Source organism: Rhinoraja longicauda, unplaced genomic scaffold (assembly GCF_053455715.1).
Source record: "Rhinoraja longicauda isolate Sanriku21f unplaced genomic scaffold, sRhiLon1.1 Scf000895, whole genome shotgun sequence".
NCBI lineage: Eukaryota > Metazoa > Chordata > Chondrichthyes > Rajiformes > Arhynchobatidae > Rhinoraja > Rhinoraja longicauda.
This window is the reverse complement of record NW_027602111.1, coordinates 1-18,403: the sequence shown is the minus strand read 5'-3', so window position 1 is coordinate 18,403 and position 18,403 is coordinate 1. Positions and strand designations below refer to the sequence as shown.

Genomic DNA, 18,403 nt, shown 5'->3' with positions numbered 1-18,403 from the left:
TGTGTGCGTGTGTGCGCGCGTATGTAGGCGTGTGTGTATGTATGTATGTTATATGTGTGTGTGTGCGTGTGTGTGTAGGCGTGTGTGTATGTATATGTGTGTATGTATGTGTGTGTGTGTATGTATGTATGTATGTATATGTGTGTGTGTATGTATGTATGTATATGTGTGTGTATGTTATATGTGTGTGTGTGCGTGTGTGTGTAGGCGTGTGTGTATGTATATGTGTGTATGTATGTGTGTGTGTGTATGTATGTATGTATGTATATGTGTGTGTGTATGTATGTATGTATATGTGTGTGTGTGTATGTATGTATGTATATATGTGTGTGTGTGTATGTGTGTATGTATGTATGTATGTATGTGTGTGTGTGTGTATGTATGTATGTATGTGTGTGTGTGTATGTATATGTATATGTGTGTGTGTATGTATGTGTGTATGTATATGTATATGTATATGTGTGTGTGTGTGTGTGTGTGTGTGTGTGTGTTTGGGGTGGGGGGGGGGGTCTATGAGGGTTTGTGTTGGGGATTAACTTTCCCCTCTGTGCCCGCAGGTCAGCCAGGACGTAGAGGGATGGCCCCTTTTCACTACACCATGATGGCGTTGTATCTCGGGCAGGTCCGGACGGCTCCGGTGCAGTCGAGCGGCGCGGCGCGGGGCGGGCCGGTGCTGGAGGAGGGCGAGGCGGACGGTGATGAGGTGGTGCTGGACGTGGCGGGCAAGGAATGGGACTTCTATTCGCCGCGGGTGGTGCTGGCGCCGCGGCCGCCTGGTGACCCGCCGCTACTGTTCATCATGGAGGAGTCTCTCGGTCAGAGCGCCGTGGCCAACAGGACAGCGCGGGCGAGGAGGCAGTCGGGGCCGGCGGGGCCGGCGGGCGTGGACCCGTCCCGGAGAGGTGACCTGTCGGTGTGTGACAGCAGCAGTCAGTGGGTGACGGACCGGCGGGTGGCTGTGGACGTTCTGGGCAAAGTGGTCACCATCCTGACCGACGTGCCCACCTCCACCGGCCCACTCAAACAGTACTTCTACGAGACCAAATGTAACGAGCGCTCGTCCACGGCGCAGGGCGGCTGCAGGGGCGTAGACAAGCGCCACTGGATCTCCGAGTGCAAGACCAAACAGTCGTACGTGCGAGCTCTGACAGTGGACACGTTGAAGCGCACGGGGTGGCGCTGGATCCGGATAGATACCTCGTGTGTGTGTACACTTATCAACCGGACAGGCAGACTGTGAGCTGCCTCCTATCTATGTTGCTGTAAATATATAAAGTATATAAATTATTTCACCGAGTTTTATGGATTGCATGTAAAAATGATGTTTATACATTGAACTGCTGTATTTATTCCTGAATTTACACATTGGTACTGTTTGTATTAACTTATTGTATTTTGAAATATATTATTCTTCACCTAGCGGCGACGTGTCTTACTGCAGCTCCGACTGCCCGGTGTCCATCCCTGGTCCCAACGCCGGGTCCCCGCACTCAGATAGTCCGGCTCCGACAGAGGGGTGGGCCCTCGACACCGGCTGCCAGCCCCACCAGAGGCCCCGGCCCCGACACCGGCTCCCAGCCCCGCCAGAGGCCCCGGCCCCGACACCGGCTCCCAGCCCCACCAGAGGCCCCGGCCCCGACACCGGCTCCCAGCCCCGACACCGGCTCCCAGCCCCACCAGAGGCCCCGGCCCCGACACCGGCTCCCAGCCCCGACACCGGCTCCCAGCCCCGACACCGGCTCCCAGCTCCGACACCAGCTCCCAGCCCCGACACCGGCTCCCAGCCCCGACACCGGCTCCCAGCCCCACCAGAGGCCCCGGCCCCGACACCGGCTGCCAGCCCCGACACCGGCTCCCAGCCCCACCAGAGGCCCCGGCCCCGACACCGGCTCCCAGCCCCGACACCGGCTCCCAGCCCCGACACCGGCTCCCAGCCCCGACACCGGGTCCCAGCCCCGACACCGGCTCCCAGCCCCACCAGAGGCCCCGGCCCCGACACCGGCTCCCAGCCCCACCAGAGGCCCCGGCCCCGACACCGGCTGCCAGCCCCACCAGAGGCCCCGGCCCCGACACCGGCTCCCAGCCCCGACACCGGCTCCCAGCCCCGACACCGGCTCCCAGCCCCGACACCGGCTCCCAGCCCCGACACCGGCTCCCAGCCCCGCCAGAGGCCCCGGCCCCGACACCGGCTCCCAGCCCCACCAGAGGCCCCGGCCCAGACACCGGCTCCCAGCCCCGACACCGGCTCCCAGCCCCGACACCGGCTCCCAGCCCCGACACCGGCTCCCAGCCCCACCAGAGGCCCCGGCCCCGACACCGGCTCCCAGCCCCGACACCGGCTCCCAGCCCCGACACCGGCTCCCAGCCCCACCAGAGGCCCCGGTCCCGACACCGGGTCCCGGTCCCGACACCGGGTCCCAGCCCCGACACCGGCTCCCAGCCCTACCAGAGGCCCCGGTCCCGACACCGGCTCCCAGCCCCACCAGAGTCCCCGGTCCCTACACCAGGTCCCCGCACTCAGATAGTCCGGCTCCGAGAGAGGGGTGGGCCCTCGACACCGGGTCCCGGCCCCGACACCGGCTCCCAGCCCCACCAGAGGCCCCGGTCCCGACACCGGCTCCCAGCCCCGAAACTGGGTCCCAGCCCTACCAGAGGCCCCGGCCCCGACACCAGCTCCCAGTCCTTAGAGAGCGCCCGGCGCTGAGACAGGGTAGGGGCCCTAACATGGGGACCCAGAACTGTGGAGGGAGGAGGGGAGGGGGAGGGAGGGGAGGGAGGGAAGGGGGAGGGAGGGAGGAGGGAGGTGTGGAGGGAGAGGGGTAGGGGGGGAGGGGGAGGGAGGGGGACCTCCCCTTTTCCCAGTACCCCTCTTTCCCCGTTGGGCCCGTCCTCGTAGGGTTTCCATTGTAACCGTGAGGCGGGGAGGGAGGGGGGAGGGAGGAGGGAGGTGTGGAGGGAGGAGGGGAGGGGGGAAGGGGGGAGGGGGGAAGGGGGGGAGGTGGAGGGAAGGGGGGGAGGTGGAGGGAGGGGGGAGGGAGGGGGGGGAGGGAAGGGGGGAAGGGGGGGAGGGAGGGGGACCTCCCCTTTTCCCAGTACCCCTCTTTCCCCACAAAATGGGGAAGTAATTATTGACACAAAATGCTGGAGTAACTCAGCGGGACAGGCAGCCGAAATCTCACTTATCCCGAGAAGCTGCCTGACTCGCGAAGTTACTCCAGCACTCGGTATCCTTTTTCATAAACCAGCATCTGCAGTTCATTGTTTCTACAATATAGTTACCAGGATGTACTCCGTCTGCTAAGCTGCTGAATCTGCTAAATCTGTCACCTGTCCAAACTCCTGGTGCCCTCGTTTGTATCTTCTCATCTCTATGGCAGGGTGTTGAGCGAGGAAGGCAGGAGATTGCTGGGCCCTCAGTCGAGATCTTTGCATTCTGTTTCGCCACAGGATGACAGACAGTGATGTTCCTCTAAGAAAGGCAATTGAAATAATACAGGACATTATAGGCCTGTGAGCCTTGCATCTGGGGCAGGGGAATGATCGGACAATATTCTTCGGGACAGGATTTACTAGCAATTGGAAAGGCATGGTCTCATTAGGGTTGGTCAGCGTGGTTCATGAGAGGGAGGTCATGTCTCATACATTCGATGAAAGGTAATGGAGATGATTGATGAGGGTAGGGCAGTGGATGTTGCCTGCAAGACTTTAATAAGGTTTTTGACAAGGTCCCTCGTGGTGGCCTGATCCAGAAGATTAACTCAGATGATTAACTCAAAAATTACAGCAGGATTTTAGAAACATAGAAACATAGAAAAGTAGGTGCAGGAAGAGGCCATTCGGCCATTTGAGCCATTCACTGTGGTCATGGTTGATCATTCACAATCAGTCCCTGCCTTCTCCCCATGTCCCTTGTCCCTGGAGGGAGGGGTGGAGCAGCGCCGCCAGTGGCGGGAGTGGGGGTGGCAGGGGGTCCCGGCCGGTGGAGCAGTAGAACCGGCACCGCTCTCTCTCATCTGGACAGCCAGAGGGCCTATGTGAGGATGCTGTTCATTGACTTTAGTTCAGCATTCAACACAATAGTCCCCAGCAGACTGGTTGAGAAGCTGCTGGAACTGGGGCTTAGCACCCCTCTGTGTGCCTGGGTCCTGGACTTTCTCACTGCCAGGCCCCAAGTGGTCAGGATGGGGAACACACATCTAACTCCCTCACCCTGAACATAGGATCCCCCCAGGGTTGCGTCCTTAGCCCCCTACTGTACTCCCTGTACACACATGACTGTGGGACCAGGTTCAGCTCAAACTCCATCATCAAGTTTGCTGATGACACTGTGGTGGTGGGCCGGATCTCCAACAACGATGAGAAGGCCTACCGGGAGGAGGTGGCTGATCTGGCACTCTGGTGTCAGGACAATAGCCTCCTCTTGAATGTCACTAAAACAAAGGAGCTGATTGTGGACTTCAGAAGGGCTAAACATCCAAGGACGTACACGCCACTAGAGATAAATGGGTCGATTGTGAATAGGGTGAGCTGTTTTAAATACTTGGGAGTCTGCATCACAGAGGATCTGACGTGGGCAACGCACATTGCCGCACTGGTGGGTAAGGCTAAGCAGCGCCTTTACCACCTTAGACAACTGAGGAAATTCAGAGTGTCTCTGAAGATCCTTCATTGCTTCTACTCTGGGGCTGTAGAGAGCATCCTGTCCGGCAACATTACAGTCTGGTTTGGGAACAGCTCTGCCCAGGACAGGATGGCCCTGCAGAGAGTAGTGCGTTCGGCAGAACGCACCATGGGAACTACACTCATCCCCCTGCAGGACCTATACATCAGGAGGTGCAGATCCAGAGCAAGTAAGATCATGAGGGACCCCTGCCACCCCAGTAACGGACTGTTCCAGATGCTACGATCAGGCAAACGCCTCCACTGTCACGCTGTGAAAACGGAGAGGATGAGACGGAGCTTCTTCCCACAGGCCATCAGGACTGTCAACTTTTATAACCCCAGAGACTAAATTTTTGTTGACACTAATAGTAACTTATTAACTTTATTTATATGCTGTAACTGTAATTCTTTTTGTGCACAACCCGCAGGCATTGCCACTTTCATTTCACTGCACATCGTGCTTTGAGAGGCTGGTCCTCTCACACATCAAATCCAGCATCCCTGACTCACTGGACCCACATCAATTTGCATACAGGGCAAATAGATCCACAGAGGACGGCAGCTCTCTGGCTCTTCACACTGTCCTGACTCACCTAGAGAGACAGGGCACGTACGTGAGGATGCTATTCATAGACTATAGCTCCGCCTTCAACACGGTCATCCCCACCAAGCTCATCACCAAACTCCACCAGCTAGGCCTCAGCTCGTCATTATGTGACTGGATCCTGGACTTCCTGCTGGAACGACCGCAGGCAGTGAGAATGGGCCCGCACCTGTCCTCCACTATCACCCTGAGTACCGGCACACCACAGGGCTGTGTTCTGAGCCCCATGCTCTACTCCCTCTTCACACACGACTGTGTTCCTGCATTCGACACCAACACCATTGTCAAGTTTGCAGACGACACAACGGTGATCGGGCTTATCACCAACGGGGATGAAACAAACTATAGAGCGGAGGTGCAGAACCTGGCGGACTGGTGCTCGGATAACAACCTGTCCCTAAATACCACCAAGACCAAGGAGCTGATCATCAACTTCCGTAGGTCACATAACGGGGAATATGCCCCGATCTCTATCAACGGGAACAGTGTGGAGAGAGTGTCCAGCTTCAAGTTTCTGGGCACTCACATTTCGGAGGACCTAACATGGTCCAATAACACTGCTGCGCTGGTCAAGAAGGCACAACAAAGACTGTTCTACTTAAGAACACTGCAAAAGTCTGGTCTACCCCAACAGCTGCTGACGACCTTCTACCGCTGCACCATAGAGAGCATCCTAACACATGGCATCCCTGTGTGGTACCTCAGCTGCACGGAGGCAGAAAGGAAAGCTCTACAGCGGGTAGTCCATAGAGCTCAGAGGGCCATCGGAACACAGCTACCAGACTTGGAGGGCATCTACAACACACGATGCCTCAGAAAAGCCACCAGCATCCACAAAGACTCTTCACACCCCTGCAACAGTCTGTTCGAACTCCTTCCATCGGGCAGACGATACAAGGCCTTCTACGCCCGCACCTCCAGACTCAGGAACAGCTTCATCCCCAGGGCCATAGCTGCTATGAACCGGTCCTGCTGAGCCGGATGGCCACAACGCATAGATCAACTTGCACTTTACCCTGTCTAAAAAAACTGTTACAATTGTTTCATTTCGTTGGGTTGCTGTTAATTACTTAAATTATTGCATCGTATGGGAGGCGCATTCCCAATCTCGTTGAACCCCTGGGTACAATGACAATAAAGATATATTGTATTGTATTGTATTGTATGTGTATGTGACAAATAAATTTGACTTGACTTGACTTGAGCAGCGCCGCCAGTGGCGGGGGTGGGGGTGGTAGGGGGTCCGGCCAGTGGAGCAGCGCCGCCAGTGGCGGGAGTGGGGGTGGCAGCGGGTCCGGCGGTGGAGCAGCGCCGCCAGTGGCGGGAGTGCGGGTGGCAGGGGGAGGGAGGAGTGGTTGCCATGGCACTAGGGGCGGGGCGTCGCCAGGGCGGGTCACGTGACAGCGGCTTCACCATGGCGGCGCTGGCGGAGAATCTGTCATTGGAGAGAGGTGGAGGCGGGGGGCGCCGCGCCGGGGGGGATATGTCCGGGCCCTGGGGGGGGGAGAGGGGAGAGAGGGAGAGGGGAGAGGGGAGAGAGGGAGAGGGGGGCGATGTGCCGGGTGTGTCCGCGGGCCAGGGCTGGGGGCGCGCTGGTGTTTGATTGCCGATACGCCATCACTGAGATCCGGAGGGTGGTGGGGGGGGGGGGGGGGTTGTTGTGTGTGTTGGTGTGTGGGGGTGTGTGTGGGGGAGTGTGTGTGGGGGCGTGTGTGTGGGGGCGTGTGTGTGGGGGCGTGTGTGTGGGGGCGTGTGTGGGGGGTGGGAGTGTGTGTGGGGGCGTGGGGGGTGGGAGTGTGTGTGGGTGTGTGTGTGGGGGCGTGTGTGTGTGTGGGGGCGTGTGTGTGTGTGGGGGCGTGTGTGTGTTGGGAGGGGGCGTGTGTGTGTTGGGAGGGGGTGTGTGTGTGGGGGCGTGTGTGTGTTGGGAGGGGGTGTGTGTGGGTGGGGGCGTGTGTGTGTTGGGAGGGTGTGTGTGTGTGTGGGGGTGGTGTGTGTGGGGGTGTGTGTATGGGGGCGTGTGTGTGGGGGCGTGTGTGTGTTGGGAGGGGGTGTGTGTTTGTGTGGGGGTGGTGTGGGGGTGGGGCCCCAGGTGTGTGGGGGGTGTGTACTTGGCACCGGGTGTGTGAGGAGCGGGGGTGTGTGTGAGGCCCCTGGGGTGTGGGGGGTCGGGTGTGTGTGAGGCCCCTGGGGTGTGGGGGGTTGGGTGCCGCGGGCCCAGGTTATGAGAGAGATAGGGCCGGGCCTGGGCCCAGGCTATGTGACGCCGGACAGTTCGGGACATCTCAAAGCACCTTACCACCAGCCTCTCTTGAGCTCTCCACTGTCTGAACTGTAGGACTAGAATGGAAATGTTCTTCCAATTACAGATAGGGTAACATAGATAGTGTAAATAGTAGAACACCTTTGAATACAAAGAGCGTGAGTTAAAGTTGAGAGGTTAGGAGTTGTATTATTGTTGAAATTTCCAGCAGAAGGTGGTTAAAACTGTGGTCGATTCCCAAGAGATATTCTCAGAACATGGAGACATCTCGACAAGGACTGAATTACCAGTGCTTGCAGGCAGGCAGGTGGGACTAGTGTAGCATGTTGGCTGGTGTGGGCAAGTTGGGCCGAAGGGCCCCTTCCACACTGTATCACTCTATGACTCTATGACACCAAGACATAGTTTGTTGCAGGCCAAGTCATAAAGTCACCAAGCACGGAAACAGAGCCTTCAAGCCAACTCGCCAATGCTGACCAAGATGCCCCACCTATACTAATCCCACCTGCCTGCATTTGGCCCACGTACCTCAACACCTTTCCTATTCATGTACCTGTCCAAATGCCTCTTAAATGCTCTTATAGTACCTGTCTCAACTGCTTCCTCTGGCAGCTCGTTCCATATATCCACCACATTTATGTGAAAACGTTGTCTTTCAGGTTCTGATCCCTCTTTCCTTTCCCCTCAAGTACCGTAGGACATTGTAGTAGGATTAGGCCATTCAGTCCATCGGGTCTACACCGCCATTCAATCATGGCTGCTCTATCATTCCCTCTCAACCTTTGCCTGTCACTGTGAGTACTCTTGTCCATGAACACACAGGTGGGGCAGCTTCTATCTGTGTCCTGTTTAAATCCACACTGAACTTGGACACCTCTATTGCATCTCCTCCCTGCTCTTGAATAAACAATCCAACTTTCTTCAGTCTACTCATCGAGGCAATCAATGCCGACACAGGCCCTTAAACCCACCATATCTATGCTGACGTGAAATGCTAACTCCATTTCTCTCTCCACAGATGCAATCTACCCTGCTAAATATTTGCATATTTTCCATTTAATTAACCATAACATCTTTCAAATCATTCCAGTACATCTTTTGTGCACCCTCCCTCAGACTTGCAAGACCTCCTTTATTTGCGGTAGCTTGAAATAGTATTGTGGCGGATCAGGCCTGGCGTCTTGCCTTTTCTCTGGCCTCCGCCAGGCCACTACAGTATGAGATATTCCAGTTGCGACTTAATCTGTGTTTTATAAAGGTTCTCTGCAACCTTGAAAAACAAAAGAATTGCAGATGCTGCAGATGCATAATAAAAACATTGAGCTAAAATTATCCAGCAGGTCAGGCAGCATCTGTGCTAAAGCAGCTGAGTTAACATCAGAGAGATAATGTCCTGGAGTTACTTACGTATGCAGCCCTGAAGCTGGGGGGAAGAGGATCCCAGGTCCAGTGGGCTCTGCACAGCGTCACTCTCCTCTCCTGCTCCCATGTGTTCCAGATGTCGCCAGGGCCATTGAACTGCTGGAGAAGTTACAGCGAAGTGGCAACGTTCCGCCACAGAAGCTGCAGACCTTGCAGCGAGTTCTTCAGAGCAAGTTCTGCTCCGCTATCCGAGAGGTCAGTGTGTGGTTCTCGACTGTGCCAATGCTCACACGTGTGCGAAAATCTCGGTGTGCAGGAAGGAACTGCAGATGCTGGTTTACGCCGAAGATCGACACAAAGTGCTGGAGTAATCCAGCAGGACAGGCAGCATCTCTGGAGAGAAGGAATGAGTGACAGTTCGGGTCCCCCAACCCTCACCCCTATCTTTCAGTCTGAAGAAGGCCTCTGACCTGAAACGCCACCTATTTCTTCTCTCCAGAGATGCTGCCTGACCCGCTGAGTTACTCCAGCATTTTGTGTCTACCTTCTGTGCAAAACTCAGTCTGTTCAGTGTGCAGTCACAACTCAGTGAACCTTATCTTGTAAACCACTCTGCGTGCTCCTCCTTTTCCTGATTCCCCCCTCTGACTTCCCCCTTGTGCTTCCCTAAAGCTCAGTCCCATATTTTATTCTGACATCCTTTTAAAACAAAAAAAATAATTATGAAGATTTAAAATGGAATGCGATTATAGTATGGAATTTTCACCCTGGGAAATAGTTGGGACAATCTTCCAGTTCGGTTATTTACATTTGGAGTGGAAACCCCTGCAGACTATACGTCCCTCTATGCTCACTGGTGCTGCTTTGTACCTAAAGCCTCTGTCCCATCTCCTCCGTCCATTCCACCACACACCCACCAGGCAGACTTTACCTGAAGACTGCACTTGTTTACAACTGTGATACTAATCAACCTATCATACATTCACTCTCCAAAACCCTGCATGCAATGGGATCGGACTGTACAAAGATCATGCTTCAGTCCAGTGGACACACTGTCCACTCCGTCCAGTGGACACACTGTCCACTCCGTCCAGTGGACACACTGTCCACTCAGTCCAGTAGATCATTCTTCACTCCATCCCTCTGTCCAATAGTCACACGTGTCCACTCCATCCCTCCGTACAGTAGACACACTGAGGACATCTCCTGCAGGCAAGTGTACACACGCACACAAACACGCACACACGCCTTTCCCTTCACTCTCATCCACAACGTACAAGTGGTGATGAGAGAGGCTGATACGGATGTGGAGCAGACTTGCATTGCGAGTTATTTCTTGCTACCTAACACGGCTTCATCTGAAGCCTACATTCCATGGTTATTCTGTGTGCAACTCCATGGGGGGATCCACGAGTCATTTTTAAAAATCTTGCAGGCAAACATGCTGCCTACTGTTGATTAATGGTCCTGTTGTTATAATTATACCATGAAGATGCCACAGGAGATAGGTTGGTATTAGTTTATAATCCACCAGTGAATAACTATTGTTCTTGGGTAATTATAGTTATTAGTCTATTCCACTAATTTCTGAAGAGCATAGTGCAGCTCATTAATGATGCAGGGTAACGTGGGCTCGCTCTGCTACAGAGGCTTCTGTATTTCCCCTGAGGGTCCTGAAGATGGGGACTGGCTTGTGCTGGCATGGGTGAACTTTAGCAGTGGTGTCTGACAAGATTAGCAACACCACACATACTCAGAGATGATTCTTACCTGCCATTTATTTTATCTTTCCTCGTGTAGTTTTGTTACTTCACAATAGTTGCCCTTTGGACAGGATCAGTGGTGTAATGCGCGTTGCAAGAGTGAGGACTCTTAATGAAGGGATGTTTCTCATTCCAGGTATATGAACAGCTGTACGAGACACTTGACATCAATGGCAGCCCCGAGATCAGAGCTCATGCGACAGCCAAGGTAATGATCAGTTGCTGGATGCAGGTCATGTCCAGATTCTCTGGGGTGGTGTACATTCTTATAGCTCCTTTCATGAGCTCAGCTCGAGTCTAAACTAGTTGTGGGATCTTGCTGTGCACACATTACCTGCTTCCATTCATACAAACGGTGACAATGTTTTGGAAAGTATTTTGTTGACTGTAAAATGATTTTAGTTCTTTGTGGTCAGAACGTGAAGGGGGCTATATAAATACAAGTCTGTCTGTCGTAGTTCCCTGCTTGACGACTAATGTCTTCCCTCCCGGAGTGCAGGCGACGGTGGCAGCGTTTGCAGCCAGTGAGGGGCACGCTCACCCTCGTGTTGTGGAGCTTCCCAAGACCGAGGAGGGGCTCGGCTTCAACATCATGGGTGGGAAGGAGCAGAACTCCCCCATCTACATCTCCCGGATCATTCCCGGAGGAGTAGCTGACAGACACGGGGGACTGAAACGTGGAGATCAGCTTCTCTCCGTTAATGGAGTGGTGGGTGATCACGTTTAATATACATTGTTTATAAGGTCATAAGTGATAGGAGCAGAATTAGGCCATTCGACCCATCAAATCTACTCCACCATTCAATCATGACTGATCTATCTCTCCCTCCTAACCCCATTCACCTGCCTTCTCCCCATAACCCCTGACACCGGTACCAATCAAGAATCCATCTTTTCCTGTCTTAAAAATATCCATTAACTTGGCCTCCACAGCCATCTGTGGCAAAGAATTCCACAGATTCACCACCTTCTGACTAAAAAAAATTCTTCCTCATCTCCTTCCTAAAAGAACGTCCTTTTATTCTGAGGCTGTGCCCTCTGATCCTAGACTCTCCCACTTGTGGAAACATCCTCCACATCCACTCTATCCAAGCTTTTCACTATTCAGTAAGTTTCCCCCCTCATCCTTCTAAACTCCAGTGAATAGAGGCCCAGTGCTGTCAAACACTCATAGACTGATAGAGTGAGTGGGTGATGAGCAAGTGTGTTGAGCAGTGCCTTTCTGTTACGTGCCAGAGAGAGCATTGAAGCTAGCCCACGTATCCCTGCAACTGTTAGCAAACAGCATTCCATCAATCTTTAAAAGGGTCTCGACCCGAAACGTGACCTATTCTTTTTCTCCAGAGATGCTGCCTGTCCCGCTGAGTTACTCCAGCATTTTGTGTCCATCAATCTAAGGTTCAGCACTGTTAGTGACTTCAAGTCTGCTCAACCTTTGGGGGTGAGAGGTCTCCATTCCCAACAGTCTCCATCCAAAGAAGTTCTTCCTGACACAAGATCCAAGCAATCTATCTCTACTTTTATAGTGAACGTCTCGTTCCTGTTCTCATCTCCAGAAGCAGTAATTTCTCTTGATCCACACATCCTTATCTTCAAACGTTACTCAGATTGCCCCTGAACCCAGGGGAAATAAAGCTGTGTCGCTGTGATTTGCCCTCAGTTTGTTTAGCTTGTGACTCACTCGATGTGGTTCAGTGAATCTACACTGCACCGCTTCCAGGGCAGGTTTAGCCACAATGTGCAGGGCTCAGAGCTGTACGTGGGTACTCCAGCTTGAAGACTGGCGAGTTCCAGTCAGGGTGAGCGATGGTCATTTGGGCAGAGTCTGCCTGGTGCCAGCGACTTGCCTGACACATGGGCCAGCAGTTTCTCTCTTCCAGCCTTCACAAAGGTCGGAGTTAACCCCACCCGTATCTTTCAACCCACTGTTGGGTTGTTACGGTGATAGACCTTGCCTCGGCTATAGGATCTCTGTTGCTGAGGATCTGAAATAAAAATAATAAACACAATTTATTAAATTTTGTAAATTTCCCCGGTGTGGGACGAATAAAGGAATATATTATAAGAAACAGGAGCAGGAATAGGTTGTAAAAAGAACACACACACAGTGCTGGAGTGCATCAGCAGCCAGGCAGCATCTGTGCAGGACAGGGTCAGGTGATGTTTTGGGCTGGGACCCTCTTAAGAACATGAGTTCCATCGCTAAACAAGACAACAGCCGATCCAGTTCTGCCTCAGTACCGCTCTCTCCCCATCCTCTCGGTTCCCCAACAATCTTATCAGTCTGCATTCTGAATACATTCTGTCTCCTCTACACCCTTGGACAGAGAAACACCATAAGTCATGGGTGCCCCTGAGGAGGGGAGATATTACCTCTCACCATGGGCTTTTATGTAACAGTCCCTTCCCCCTGATGGAGTGTCACCTGTTCTGTTTCTAGTCTCAGTGTATTCATGCACCTTGTCTGGTGACCAAGGTTGACAGGTTGGACATGCTCAGCCACAGGACACATGCTGTGCTCCCCTTTACAATGTCCGTTTAAAGAGCATGTCGTGTAAATAGCTGTGCTTGCGGTACCTGTGTGGTAAAGGTGTAGTTCTTGTTCCAGCATCAAGGCTGTGGTAAACGGTCAGCACTGTGGAGACATTCCTTCGCCTGCCGCCAAGCAGGGCTGTGGTGGCTAACACTGCTGGTGTGCTGTGCAAGAGGTGGATGTGGTGCAGTGGGCATCGATCCTTCCCTTTTGGCAACAACTGCACCTCACAAACACACAGAATATTTATTCTGCCTTGCACTTTTTTTCCCGAGATGTTGCAGATCGCGGCTGTGGAGGGGGCTGGATGCATGTCTGTGCTGGCTCTGCATGCCTGTGCTACTGTGCTATGTAATGCATGGCTGTGCTGGCTCAGCATGCCTGTGCTGCTGTGCTACTGGATGCATGGCTGTCCTGGCCCTGCATGCCTGTGCTGCTGTTCTTCCTAATGCATGTCTGTGCTGGCTCTGCATGCCTGTGCCTCTGTTGGCCTGTTTGATGTCCTCTCTGCTCAGTGCCGACTCCACAGAAAGTCTGATACACTTTGCCCCATTCTCCTCCTCGCCCCATAGCTTGTCTACCACTCCCCGAGTCCCTCTCCCCAGACTCCTCCACCACTCTGTTGGCACCAACACCTGCCGTTTCTTTCTTAAAGCTGAGTTTGAAACAAATCTCACAGATGCATTTAATGGGAGGTTGGACAAGGGCATGATGTGGAAGAATATAGAGGATTGAGCTGACAGGTTTAAATGAGGACAGAGTGGAACTTAAACGTCAGCATGAACTGGTTGGGCCGAATGGCCTGTTACTGTGTTGTATGTGTCATGTAATTCCTCACCCAGCCTCGCTGTTTGATTGAGGCAAAGGGCCAAGACACAGGAGTGGTAGTCGACGCATTATTGTTTGGAAAGCTATGTTTCACTCCATGGCACCACTGAGACTCACGGCTGCTTTCTTTGGTCGCCGCCTGTGCAGAGCGTGGAGGGGGAGCAGCACGAGATGGCAGTGGAGCTGCTGAAGGCGGCGCAGGGCACGGTGAAACTGGTGGTGCGTTACACGCCCAAGGTGCTGGAGGAGATGGAGGCTCGCTTTGAGAAGATGAGGACAGCTCGACGCAGGCAGCAACACACCAGCTACTCGTAGGTCTCAGCAAGGCAGAGGCTGCCGGTAATGTCCACCTTGTGACTGGCACAGTCACAGAAACGTTCGTGTAAACCTTCCTGCAAATGTTCAGGGATAGGGAGCTGTTCCATATAGCCACCCCACAACGGCTCACCAACCTGGGACACCCTGGCCATGCACCCCCCCCCGGCCTCTGCACCCATGTCATCCATGTCACAGCACTCAATGAGATTATGGAGACACAGATGATGGCAACCAGTCTGTATAATTACCACCCGAGTCTTCCTCAGTGTCAGTCAACGCCCGGTGTCGGTCAGTGCCCGGTGTCAGTGTCGGTCAGTGCCCGGTGTCAGTGTCGGTCAGTGCCCGGTGTCGGTGTCGGTCAGTATCCGGTGTCGGTGTCGGTCAGTGCCCGGTGTCAGTGTCGGTCAGTATCAGGTGTCGGTCAGTGCCCGGTGTCGGTCAGTGCCCGGTGTCAGTGTCGGTCAGTGCCCAGTGTCGGTCAGTGCCCGGTGTCTGTCGGTCAGTGCCCGGTGTCAGTGTCGGTCAGTGCCCGGTGTCGGTGTCGGTCAGTGCTCGGTGGCGGTCAGTGCCCGGTGTCAGTGTCGGTCAGTGCCCGGTGTCGGTCAGTGCCCGGTGTCGGTGTCGGTCATTATCCGGTGTCGGTCAGTGCCCGGTGTCGGTCAGTGCCCGGTGTCAGTGTCGGTCAGTGCCCGGTGTCGGTGTCGGTCAGTGCTTGGTGGCGGTCAGTGCCCGGTGTCGGTGAGTGCCCGGTGTCGGTGTCGGTCAGTGTCCGGTGTCGGTCAGTGCCCGGTGTCGGTGGCGGTCAGTGCCCGGTGTCGGTCAGTGCCCGGTGTCGGTGGCGGTCAGTGCACGGTGTCGGTCAGTGCCCGGTGTCGGTCAGTGCCCGGTGTCAGTCAGTGCCCGGTGTCTGTCGGTCAGTGCCCGGTGTCAGTGTCGGTCAGTGCCCGGTGTCAGTGGCGGTCAGTGCCCGGTGTCAGTGTCGGTCAGTGCCCGGTGTCGGTGGCGGTCAGTGCCTGGTGTCGGTCAGTGCCCGGTGTCGGTGTCGGTCAGTATCCGGTGGCGGTCAGTGCCCAGTGTCGGTCTGTGCCCGGTGTCAGTGTCGGTCAGTGCCCGGTGTCGGTGTCGGTCAGTGCCCGGTGTCGGTGTCGGTCAGTGTCCGGTGTCGGTCAGTGCCCGGTGTCGGTGGCAGTCAGTGCCCGGTGTCGGTCAGTGCCCGGTATCGGTCAGTGCCCGGTGTTGGTCAGTGCCCGGTGTCGGTGGCGGTCAGTGCCCGGTGTCGGTGTCGGTCAGTGCCCGGTATCGGTGTCGGTCAGTGCCCGTGGCGGTCAGTGCCCGGTGTCGGTCAGTGCCCGGTATCGGTGTCGGTCAGTGCCCGGTGTCGGTCAGTGCCTGGTGGCGGTCAGTGCCCGGTGGTGGTCAGTGCCCGGTGTCGGTCAGTGCCCGGTGGCGGTCAGTGCCCGGTGTCGGTCAGTGCCCGGTGTCAGTCAATGCCCGGTGTCGGTCAGTGCCCGGTGTCGGTGTCGGTCAGTGCACGGTGTCGGTCAGTGCCCAGTGTCGGTCAGTGCCCGGTGTCGGTCAGTGCCCGGTGTCGGTGTCGGTCAGTGCCCGGTGTCGGTCAGTGCCCGGTGTCGGTGGCAGTCAGTGCCCAGTGTCGGTCAGTGCCCGGTGTCGGTGAGTACCCGGTGTCGGTGTCGGTCAGTGCCCGGTGTCGGTGGCAGTCAGTGCCCAGTGTCGGTCAGTGCCCGGTGTCGGTGAGTACCCGGTGTCGGTGTCGGTCAGTTCCCGGTGTCGGTCAGTTCCCGGTGTTGGTGGCGGTCAGTGCCCAGTGGCGGTCAGTGCCCGGTGTCGGTCAGTGCCTAGTGTCGGTCAGTGCCCGGTGTCGGTGGCGGTCAGTGCCCGGTATCGGTGTCGGTCAGTGCCCGGTGGCGGTCAGTGCCCGGTGGCGGTCAGTGCCCGGTGGCGGTCAGTGCCCAGTGTCGGTCAGTGCCCAGTGGCGGTCAGTGCCCGGTGTCGGTGTCGGTCAGTGCCCGGTGTCGGTCAGTGCCCGGTGTCGGTGTCGGTCAGTGCCCGGTGTCGGTCAGTGCCCGGTGTCGGTCAGTGCCCGGTGTCGGTGTCGGTCAGTGCCCGGTGGCGTTCAGTGCCCGGTGGCGTTAGTGCCCGTTGTCGGTCAGTGCCTGGTGGCGGTCAGTGCCCAGTGTCAGTCAGTGCCCGGTGTCGTTCAGTGCCCGGTGTCGTTCAGTGCCCGGTGTCGGTCAGTGCCCAGTGTCGTTCAGTGCCCGGTGTCGGTCAGTGCCCGGTGGCGGTCAGTGCCCGGTGTCGGTGTCGGTCAGTGCCCGGTGGCGGTCAGTGCCCGGTGTCGGTGTTGGTCAGTGCCCGGTGTCGGTGTCGGTCAGTGCCCTGTGTCGGTCAGTGCCCGGTGTCGGTCAGTGCCCGGTGTTGGGTTGTGATCTCAGCACTTGCCAGGAACACTGCCCACTCCTTCCCACAGGCGTGCAGTGCAGACTGTCACTGCTCCCACACGGGGCTGTAACTCATTCCAGAGGCCCACAGCTCCCCTGGAATCGCCCAGTGTTTTGGTTCATGGTTTAATTCACATCTCCGTGCCCGCCCCATTCACCACGCTATGATACAATGATCAATACCCACACCATTAATCCCATTCATTATTTACAAATTTCAATCAAGTCACCTTGATATTTTGGCTGCTCCAGAGTAAATACATTCTCAAACCTATCTGAGCTCCTTGCAGGAATACCCAGAGGAACCATCTGATACGAGTCTTTAGTAAAGTCATAGCTTCATGGTTGGATGAGATTGCTTTGAGATGTGGTTTTGTGATTTTGGGGGCAGAAAGACTGTTGCCGTCACATGTTCTCCCACCAATGCTTGTCTTCAGAGCCAATATATAAACATATACAAAATAGAGATCTGCTCAGATAAAAGGTGAAACGTAAACTGATTATGGCCCAGGTGAGCACGACTGGGTCTGGGTTATGGCCCATGTGAGCATGACCGAGTCTGGGTTATGGCCCATGTGAACACGACTGGGTCTGGGTTATGGCCCAGGGTGGGCACGACTGGGTCTGGGTTATGGCCCAGGTGAGCACGACTGGGTCTGGGTTATGGCCCATGTGGGCACGACTTGGTCTGGGTTACGGCCCAGGTGAGCACGACTGGGTCTGGGTTATGGCCCAGGTGAGCACGACTGGGGTTGTTGAGATGTTTTCATGCTCGGTCTGAAATGTGGATCAAAACCACCTCAGGTGCTGGAATTCTAAAACTGAAACCAAATTGTGGAAAGACTCAGCAAGCCCACCAGCATCTGTGCAAAGGGAACTGAGTCGATGTTTCAAGCTCGAGACCCTCCGTCACAAGTGAAGCATTAACTCTGTCTGATGTAGCCAGGCTTGCCGAGTATTTTCAGCATTTCCTGTTTTAATCTCTATGGTGCAATCAATTGGGAATGAGCCAAGGACAGGTGGCAATACGCTAACCTGTGGAGTAGAGACCCTGCCTGACCCTGGCCGATGCATATCTGACCTGGAGCCCAGCCCCACTGGCCCAGAGCCAGGCCCGGTTATAATGTGTGATGTTTGTAAACTGGGATTAGAGCACTGATGTGAGACAGTCTCATTCTGTTACAACGCATATAATGAAGTACGGGCATGGTATATGATTCATATCTTGTTTGGGAGGTATGGTAAATGTTTAGAACAGTACGTGTTCATATTCTTTATGACAGATGTAATTGTGGGGGGAGGCTGAGGTTACTGGATGTGACATTCTGCAGCTTTTTACTTCTCGTTCTCTGTGCAGGTCGCTGGAATCAAGAGGATAGCCACCCAGAGCTCCTGTTTCCAGAGGTGGGCCTACTACCAAGCATGTGACACAGCTGTTGTGCGTGTAGCCAAGTGACCCCACACTTTAGGTCTGACCATGAAAAACGACGCGCTTAATTACACTGTTCAGAGGTATCATCTTTTCATGAATAAATGCCGGCATGTGTTGTTGGGAGAGGCTGTTGGGTTGGGGGTCTGGGCATGTGCGGTGGGTGCTTCAGTCCATTAATGTGG

The 18,403-nt window shown here is 55.0% G+C and overlaps 2 protein-coding genes across 3 annotated transcripts; both read left to right on the top strand.

The window, feature by feature from the left end:
- The first annotated feature begins 562 nt into the window (after positions 1–562).
- Positions 563–1,291, top strand: LOC144591351 (neurotrophin-4-like). The gene has a single exon (XM_078395578.1). It carries the CDS (start codon positions 578–580, stop codon positions 1,238–1,240), a length of 663 nt encoding a protein of 220 aa, XP_078251704.1. The 5' UTR covers positions 563–577; the 3' UTR covers positions 1,241–1,291.
- A 5,369-nt stretch (positions 1,292–6,660) lies between these two features.
- On the top strand, positions 6,661–18,376 carry LOC144591350 (protein lin-7 homolog B). Of its 2 annotated transcripts, none has more exons than XM_078395576.1 (6): positions 6,661–6,717; positions 9,025–9,143; positions 10,788–10,859; positions 11,151–11,360; positions 14,160–14,323; positions 18,147–18,376. In XM_078395576.1, the coding sequence occupies exons 1-6, from the start codon at positions 6,681–6,683 to the stop codon at positions 18,166–18,168; spliced, it is 624 nt and encodes a 207-aa protein (XP_078251702.1). In that variant the 5' UTR covers positions 6,661–6,680; the 3' UTR covers positions 18,169–18,376. The 2 variants fall into 2 exon arrangements, with proteins under 2 accessions (XP_078251702.1, XP_078251703.1); XM_078395577.1 differs by having other exon boundaries at positions 14,160–14,351.
- Positions 18,377–18,403: the final 27 nt, after the last annotated feature.